Genomic DNA, 9,484 nt, shown 5'->3' on the forward strand with positions numbered 1-9,484 from the left:
TGCTCTGGGGAACCCTGGGGTGATGCGGGCGGTGGTTCAGGACCAGATAAAATTATCTATGAACCATGTGATTGGCAAAACCAGAACTGACGGGTGGGGTGCCAAAATATGTAGACAATCACGAAGTGCAACAGTACATCCGCCACCTCAAGCCATCACATCCCAAACCCGCCCACATTGTGATGCCCCAGCACCTGACATCACACACTGACCCCCACCCCCCAGGGGGCCCTTCACCTCCCAATCTGACACAAAAATGCTGACTTAAGTCACATTCTTTTTTTTACATTTACAGCAGAAGTTTATGAAAACATGTGTGATGTACTACATACGTTGATTAAAATATTAACATCTGCCACGTTCAAGAAATAGTGTTTAGGATGAAAACAATATGTTACTGAAATATAATAGCTCATACAGTACTGCATGTTTAATAACTATGTGTGTTTCTCCACAGTGCCTCGAGTGGAAGGGCAAAGTAGCACTTCTTCAATACTGAGTACCATACAAAGTTTAATTACTGCATTGACTCAAGCTATAGCAAAAATAATCGCCCAGATAACCAATGCAATCAATCCTCCAGCGACAAGCAGCCCTCCAGTCTCTACTAGTAGCACAGGAGCTACATCAAGCACAGCCCCCAGCACTAACCCAACAACTGCAAGTACATCCACAACTGGGACCAGTACTAAATCAACATCAACCAGTGAAACTGTGACTTTATCTAGTACTGGGTCAAGCGCCCAGCAGCAGACGTCAACTAGCACACCAACAGTTTCTAGTACGGTTCTTCATAGCTCTTCGTATACCGCTAGTAGTCCGGCAAGTGCTACTGTTTCTACATCACTCACATCCACAGAAACGTCAACACCTTTTGATACTGGGACAAGTAACCATGTTACATCTACCTCTGGGACTAGTGTGCCATCAGGATCATCCAGTGCAGAGACTTTGACCAGTGTCAGAGAAAAAATTCAGTCTACCATTAACACAACTCTTTCCTCAAGTAGCGAGGCCAGTAGTCAACAACCATTAACTAACGCAGTTACATATTTGAGTACTGAAATAGGTACCCATCCAGTGACCAACACGGCTACACCATCTATTTCTGAAACAAGTAGTCATCCATCATCAGCTGGTACAGTTACACATTTTAGTATTGACACCAGTGGTTCAACTGCATTACCCAGCAATACAGCAAGTGTCATTGAAACTTCAAACAATTCATTTCAAACTGAAATATTCAGTTCTTTAAGTACAGGAAGCACTGGCAAATCATTCGAAACAAGCAACACAGTAACCTCAAATAGTGAAATTAGTAGCCAACCACCATCAACCCACACTCTAGTATCTTCCAGTCTTGGTACAAGTGGTCATTCTGCCTCCAGCAGTGCATCTATTACTTCTGGAACCAGTAACGAGCCTAATACAAGTAATGTATTCACTTCTTCCAACACAGAAACTGGTACCCAATCATTTATAACCAACAGTCCATCAGCATTCCATTCTGAAAGTAGTAGCCAACCACCATCAACCCACATGCTAGAATCTTCCAGTCTTGGAACAAGTGGTCCTCCTGCCTCCAGCAGTGCATCTATTACGCCTGGAACCAGTAACGAGCCAAATACAAGTAATGTATTCACATCCTCCAGTACAGAAACTGTTACCCAATCACTTGTAACCAGCAGCCTATCAACATCACATACTGAAAGTAGTAGCCAACCACCATCAGCCCACACGCTAGTATCTTCCAGTCTGGGTACAAGTGGTCCTTCTGCCTCCAGCAGTGCATCTATTACTTCTGGAACCAGTAACGAGCCAAATACAAGTAATGTATTCACATCCTCCAGAACAGAAACTGGTACCCAATCACTTGTGACCAGCAGCCTATCAACATCACATACTGAAAGTAGTAGCCAACCACCATCAGCCCAAACGCTAATATCTTCCAGTCTGGGTACAAGTGGTCCTCCTGCCTCCAGCAGTGCATCTATTACTTCTGGAACCAGTAACGAGCCAAATACAAGTAATGTATTCACATCCTCCAGTACAGAAACTGGTACCCAATCACTTGTAACCAGCAGCCTATCAACATCACATACTGAAAGTAGTAGCCAACCACCATCAGCCCACACGCTAGTATCTTCCAGTCTGGGTACAAGTGGTCCTTCTACCTCCAGCAGTGCATCTATTACTTCTGGAACCAGTAACGAGCCAAATACAAGTAATGTATTCACATCCTCGAGTACAGAAACTGGTACCCAATCACTTGTGACCAGCAGCCTATCAACATCACATACTGAAAGTAGTAGCCAACCACCATCAGCCCACACATTGATATCTTCTAGTCTTGGTACAAGTGGTCCTTCTACCTCCAGCAGTGCATCTATTACTTCTGGAACCAGTAACGAGCCAAATACAAGTAATGTATTCACATCCTCGAGTACAGAAACTGGTACCCAATCACTTGTGACCAGCAGCCTATCAACATCACATACTGAAAGTAGTAGCCAACCACCATCAGCCCACACATTGATATCTTCTAGTCTTGGTGCAAGTGGTCCTTCTGCCTCCAGCAGTGCATCTATTACTTCTGGAACGAGTAACGAGCCATCTACAAGTAATGTATTCCATTCCTCCAGTACAGAAACTGGTACCCAATCGCTCGTAACCAGCAGCCTATCAACATCACATACTGAAAGTAGTAGCCAACCACCATCAGCCCACACAATTATATCTTCTACTATTGGAACAAGTGGTCAATCTGCCTCTAGCACTGCATATATTACTTCTGGAACCAGTAACGAGCCAAATACAAGTAATGTATTCACATCCTCGAGTACAGAAACTGGTACCCAATCACTTGTGACCAGCAGCCTATCAACATCACATACTGAAAGTAGTAGCCAACCACCATCAGCCCACACATTGATATCTTCCAGTCTGGGTACAAGTGGTCATTCTGCCTCCAGCAGTGCATCTATTACTTCTGGAACCAGTAACGAGCCATCTACAAGTAATGTATTCCATTCTTCCAGTACAGAAACTGGTACCCAATCTCTTGTAACCAGCAGCCTATCAACATCACATACTGAAAGTAGTAGCCAACCACCATCAGCAAGCATCCAAACCTTAACCAGCAACACAGCTAGCATTTCTGAAACCAGCAACCAGCCACCTACAAATAGTGCAATCAGTTCTTCCACCACAAATACTGGAACTCAACCACTTACAACCAGCAGCCCATCAACATTCCATAGTGAAAGTAGTAGCCAACCACCATCAGCCCACACAATAATCTCTTCCAGTCTTGGTACAAGTGGTCCTTCTGCCTCCAGCAGTGCATCTATCACTTCTGGAACCAGTAACGAGCCAACAACACATAATGTGTTCACATCCTCCAGTACAGAAACTGGTACCCAATCTCTTGTATCCAGCAGCCTATCAACATCACATACTGAAAGTAGTAGCCAACCACCATCAGCCCACACAATGATATCTTCCAGTCTTGGTACAAGTGGACATTCTGCGTCTATCAGTACATCTATTACTTCTGGAACAAGTAATGAGCCATCTTCAAATAAAGTATTCACATCTTCCAGTACAGAAACTGGTACCCAATCGCTTGTAACCAGCAGCGTATCAACATCACATACTGAAAGTAGTAGCCATCCTTCATCAGCAAGCACACTCGTATCTTCTAGTCAGGGTACAAGCATCCAAACCTCACCCAGCAACACAGCTAGTATTTCTGGAACAAGCAACCAGCCAACTACAAATAGTGCAATAATTTCCTCTAGCACAGAAACTGGTACTCAATCATCTACAACCAACAGCCCATCAACATCCTATACTGAAAGTAGTAGCCAACCACCATCAGCAAGCACACTAGGATCATCTAGCCTGGGTACAAGCATCCAGACCTCCCCCAGCAGCACAGGTAGCACTGTATCAACAAATGCAGAAACTAAAGTGGCCTCAACAATCCCTACAGCAAATGGCCAATCAGGGAGTAGCACAGGAATTACCCCCATTACAGAACAAACTAGCAAACCCTTATCAGCAAATGTATTGTCTTCTTCAAGTTCAAGTACGAGGGGCCAAACTGGAGGAAACATTGAGACAGTTACCACCAGTAATACAGCCTCTAACAGCACTGCATCATCTTCCACTACAGTGAGCAGTACTAAACCAACCTCAACCAACACAGAGACTTCTTCCTCTAGTACTACTGGTATCCAGACTCATATTACTAACAGCACTGCATCATCTTCCACTACAGTGAGCAGCACTAAACCAGCTTCAACCAACACGGTGGCCTCTTCCACTACTGGAACCAGTATCCAGACTCCTGTCACTAACAGCAATGCATCATCTTACACTACAGTGAGCAGTACTGAACCAACCTCAACCAACACAGTGGCCTCTTCCACCACTGCAACCATTATCCAGACTCCTATCACTAACAGCACTACATCATCTTCCTCTACAGTGAGCAGCACTAAAGCAGCCTCAGCCAACACACTGACTTCTTCCACCACAGCAACCAGTATCCAGACTCCTATCACTAACAGCACTGCATCATCTTCCACTACAATGAGCAGTACTAAACCAACCTCAACCAACACAGTGGCCTCTTCCACCACTGCAACCAGTATCCAGACTCCTATCACTAACAGCACTGCATCATCTTCCACTACAGTGAGCAGTGCTAAACCAGCCTCAGCCAACACAGAGACTCCTTCTTCTAGTACTACCATTATCCAGACTCATATTACTAACAGCACTGCATCATCCTCCACTACAGTGAGCAGCACTAAACCAGCCTCAGCCAACATAGTGACCTCTTCAACCTCTGCAACTAGTATCCAGACTCCTATTACTAACAGCACTGCATCATCTTCCACTACAGTGGGCAGTACTAAACAAGCCTCAACCAACACAGTGGCCTCTTCCACCACAGCAACCAGTATCCAGACTCCTATCACTAACACCATTGCATCATCTTCCACTACAGTGAGCAGTATTAAACCAGCCTCAACCAACACAGTGACCTCTTCCACCACTGCAACCAGTATCCAGAATCCCATCACTAACAACACTGCATCATCTTCCACTACAGTGAGCAGTACTAAACCAGTCTCAACCAACACACTGACCTCTTCCACCACAGCAACCAGTATCCAGACTCCTATCACTAACAGCACTGCATCATCTTCCACTACAGTGAGCAGTACTAAACCAGCCTCAGCCAACACAGTGACCTCTCCCACCACTGCAACCAGTATCCAGACTCCTATCACTAACAATACTGCATCATCTTCCACTACAGTGAGCAGTACTAAACCTGCCTCAGCCAACACAGTGACCTCGTCCACCACTGCAACCAGTATCCAGATTCCTATCACTAACAGCACTGCATCATCTTCCACTACAGTGAGCAGTACTAAACCAGTCTCAGCCAACACAGTGACCTCTTCCACCACTGCAACTAGTATCCAGACTCCTATCACTAACAGCACTGCATCCTCTTCCAATACAGTGAGCAGTACTAAACCAGCCTCAGCCAACATAGTGACCTCTCCCACCACTGCAACCAGTATCCAGACTCCTTTCACTAACAGCACTGCATCATCTTCCACTACAGTGAGCAGTACTAAACCAGCCTCAGCCAACACAGTGACCTCTCCCACCACTACAACCAGTATCCCAACTCCTATCACTAACAGCACTGCATCATCTTCCTCTACAGTGAGCAGCACTAAACCAACCTCAGCCAGCACAGTGACCTCTTCCACCACTGCAACTAGTATCCAGACTCCTATCACTAACAACACTGCATCATCTTCCACTACAGTGAGCAGTACTAAACCAGCCTCAACCAACACAGTGACCTCTTCCACCACTGCAACCAGTATCCAGAATCCTATCACTAACAGCACTGCATCATCTTCCACTACAATGAGCAGTACTAAACCAGCCTCAGCCAACACAGTGACCTCTCCCACCACTACAACCAGTATCCCAACTCCTATCACTAACAGCACTGCATCATCTTCCTCTACAGTGAGCAGCACTAAACCAACCTCAGCCAGCACAGTGACCTCTTCCACCAATGCAACTAGTATCCAGACTCCTATCACTAACAGCACTACAATGTCATCAACTACTATTACCAGTACTAAGACAGTGCCAACCAACCCAGTGACATCTTCTTCTAGTGTGACCAGCAATAAAATATCCTCCAGCAGCAATTCTGCCGTTGCAAGTACCAACTCTACCAAAACAGTGACATCACTCTCTAGCCAGACGGTGACATCTATCAGCACATCAAGAGCTACGAGTGGAACAAGCAGCCAGCCAACATCAACACTGGTCAATGCCAGCACAAATGTAACTACGGGAGTGAGCTCTGGTACGTCTGTTATTACACTGTAGTTAATCTGTACACATAAGGAATAATAAGTAGGTAGACCTATATTCAAATATTCCCTTTATTTATTACAGCTGTATCAACTGGTCTTCCAGACTGGGGCATCATTCTCATTTCGCTTGCTTCTATTCTTGGTGGAATTTCAATTATTACATCAATCTTTTCGGTAAGTGAATATACTTTTTTTCTATCCTATAGTAGAAAGTATTCACTATGTGCCTGATTCAGACCTGATTCACACAGCAGTTGATTAGCAATGCAATGCAAGAGTCTACTGTGCTGCCATAGAGAAGCGGCACATATGCGGGGCTAAGATTATGATTTCCCTGACTTAATGTCCATTATATCGCAGTCTACAGAGCATACTGTAGGTATGCGCAGCCAATATTTTAGGGGGTGCGCCTTTGGAGGGGCTTGTCTATAATTGCCTACTGGGCTTACCTATAAAACACCTACTGGGCATCATTGCAAACTAAATTTATGTATATGGGCTTCAGAATGAATCCTTCGCCCCACACATACTGTACAGTAGAAATAGGCACAGCTGAAAAAAATTACAGTGTAATGTCCATTACACAGAATGCCACACACTGTGATGCCCATTACACATAATACCACACACCATAATGCCCATTACACATAATGCCACACACTGTGATGCCCATTACACATTATCCCACACACCATAATGTCCATTACACATAATCCCACACACCATAATGCCCATTACACATAACACCACACACCATAATGCCCATTACACATAATGCCACACACCGTAATGCCCATTACACATAATGCCACACATCGTAATGCCCATTAAACATAACACCACACACCATAATGCCCATTACACATAACACCACACACCATAATGCCCATTACACATAATGCCACACACCATAATGCCCATTACACATAACACCACACACCATAATGCCCATTACACATAATGCCACACACCGTAATGCCCATTACACATAATGCCACACACCGTAATGCCCATTAAACATAATTGGACTTACATACTCATTGCCAAGGGGACCTAAATGCTTGTTGCCAGGGTGGGGAGGGGGTACATGCTCCTCGCCCATGGGGGATCCTTTCTAACAGCACGCCAACGCTCCTGGAATCAGCACTTCTGGGTAGCGCTGGGCATACTGCGCTCCTCTGACAGACCTGTAGTGTCTATCTCCTCCAAGGCTGTGGACAGACTGCACCGGGCTGTGGGTTGGGGGCCGGAGGCGGTGGTGGAGGTGTGAATGTGCTGGTCATTAGGGGGTGCCTGAGCACCCCGGCGACCCACGTAGACATGCCTATTCTAGAGATATATATGAAGAACCCCATGTAGAAAAATGCAAGGTAGGAGAGGCTCCAGAGGAGGAACTGCCGTTCAAAATTCAAATTGGGGAGGCACAGCAACTACCACCAATTGCCATTGCAAACTGATTCACTGGCAGTTGGTGTGGCTCTCCTATTTGAATTTTGGTCTGTGCTGCAGCACCCCCTCTGGAACAACCACTGATGCATACTTACCAACTTTCTGGCTGCCCTTTCCAGGAGGCGCCGGGAGTGAAAAGGGGTGGGGAGGGCCCACACAGACGGCTACTTGTTGGGGGCGTGGTCAGAGCGATAGCTCCATTTTAGCCACGCCCCGACGTGCAATTTCCTTTTTTTGGCATTGCACTGCGGGCGGCAGGGCTAAAACTGCGCTACTTGCGTCGTTTGACCCACGGGCCCCCGAGGGGGGGTCGCGAGTGCCGGCGGGGGGGTCGCAGGAGCCAGGCGGTTTTGCGGGATGCTTGTCTCTCTTACCGGGGGCCGGGAGGGGGACTGATTTCCGAGACCCTCCTGGCCAATCTGGGAGGGTAGGCAACCCTGCTGATTTTGCACTTCTATCCTAGAATACAAATGTAAGGAACAGTATAGACAGTTGCTAGAAGAAAGAAAATTGTTGGAAGAGAAAATGCAGCCTGAAAGCGATTGCTGTGGATATGCAGTTCAGATTATCATACTAATGTGATTTTCCTTCTCTAAACAGATTCTCTACTGCATACAAAAATGCGGCATTAGAAGCGGAATTTACAATGTCGCAGCTGTCTAACTATGAGGACTACCCAGAATCCTGTGCACTCATATATGAATTTCAGTGCGTTTACTGTAAACAGTGTTCATGAGCCAGTTGGTTTTCTGGCCAAACCTAATACTGGTATCCTATGATGGGTTTAATCCTATAACTGACATTCAGTGATAGGGGCTCCTGAGGTCACTACGTACAAAAGAATCTTGGTATGGTGTTTTAAAAACTGAGCACCAAAGGCCTGTGTTCTTCTGCGGACAAGGATTGCGAAGAGCGCCACCTACTGGTCTAAGTAGAATGCAAAGAACTGAACTACAGTATATCAGCACTTAACACCCCCTCTAGTCAGGAACGTGTAAAATGAGGGGGTGGTGGGGATGTGATCAAAAGGGAGATTACAGTGGGAAGGTGAATCCTGGTGATCACTGTACTGTATAATATCGTAATAATTTTATATATATATATTATATATACATTAAATATTACCTGTTTAAAAATACGCCTCTGATGGTCTAAAGTGGTATTGCTGGCAACACCATAACCAATCAGGGTGTGGCTTTTATGATGTCATAAATACTTTCTACTGTATATTATATTTATTATGTAAGTATATGTAGTCACAGAAGCAGCTATGAGATGAATAAATGTTGTATTAAATGCTATAATATATTATGGATACAAATGTGTATATAATGTATTTTATTTAATGAATAAAGAAAAGCATAAAATGTTTCAAGAGTGTAGAAAAGCACCGAGCACTAAATAATGACTTTTCAAAGTACAGGTACAGTATGAGATCAGTTATCTAGAACCTCGGCCTGATATACCCCTAACAGTACTGGTTTTCTAAGTCATCCAGCCGGTGCACGGTGTAACACCAACTGTCCAATCCAAAGGCGACCTAGAAAATGTGACCTGTAGGGGGTACTCGAGGACTTGGGAAGGACTGATCTAGAAGATCCAGAATGTAG

General features: G+C 45.1%; 1 protein-coding gene across 1 annotated transcript in view; it reads left to right on the top strand.

Annotated features, from left to right (window-relative positions):
• LOC146036962 (uncharacterized) overlaps positions 1 to 9,015 on the top strand; it is an 86,564-nt gene extending 77,549 nt beyond the window's left edge. The window contains exons 3-5 of the mRNA XM_083160791.1: positions 458 to 6,415; positions 6,508 to 6,599; positions 8,475 to 9,015. Coding sequence (XP_083016917.1) covers positions 458 to 6,415; positions 6,508 to 6,599; positions 8,475 to 8,537 — 6,113 coding nt within the window. The 3' untranslated portion in view covers positions 8,538 to 9,015. The remainder of the gene's footprint in view (positions 1 to 457; positions 6,416 to 6,507; positions 6,600 to 8,474) is intronic.
• The last annotated feature ends 469 nt before the right edge of the window (positions 9,016 to 9,484 follow it).

Source organism: Crinia signifera, chromosome 9 (assembly GCF_055691185.1).
Source record: "Crinia signifera chromosome 9, ASM5569118v1, whole genome shotgun sequence".
Classification (NCBI taxonomy): domain Eukaryota; kingdom Metazoa; phylum Chordata; class Amphibia; order Anura; family Myobatrachidae; genus Crinia; species Crinia signifera.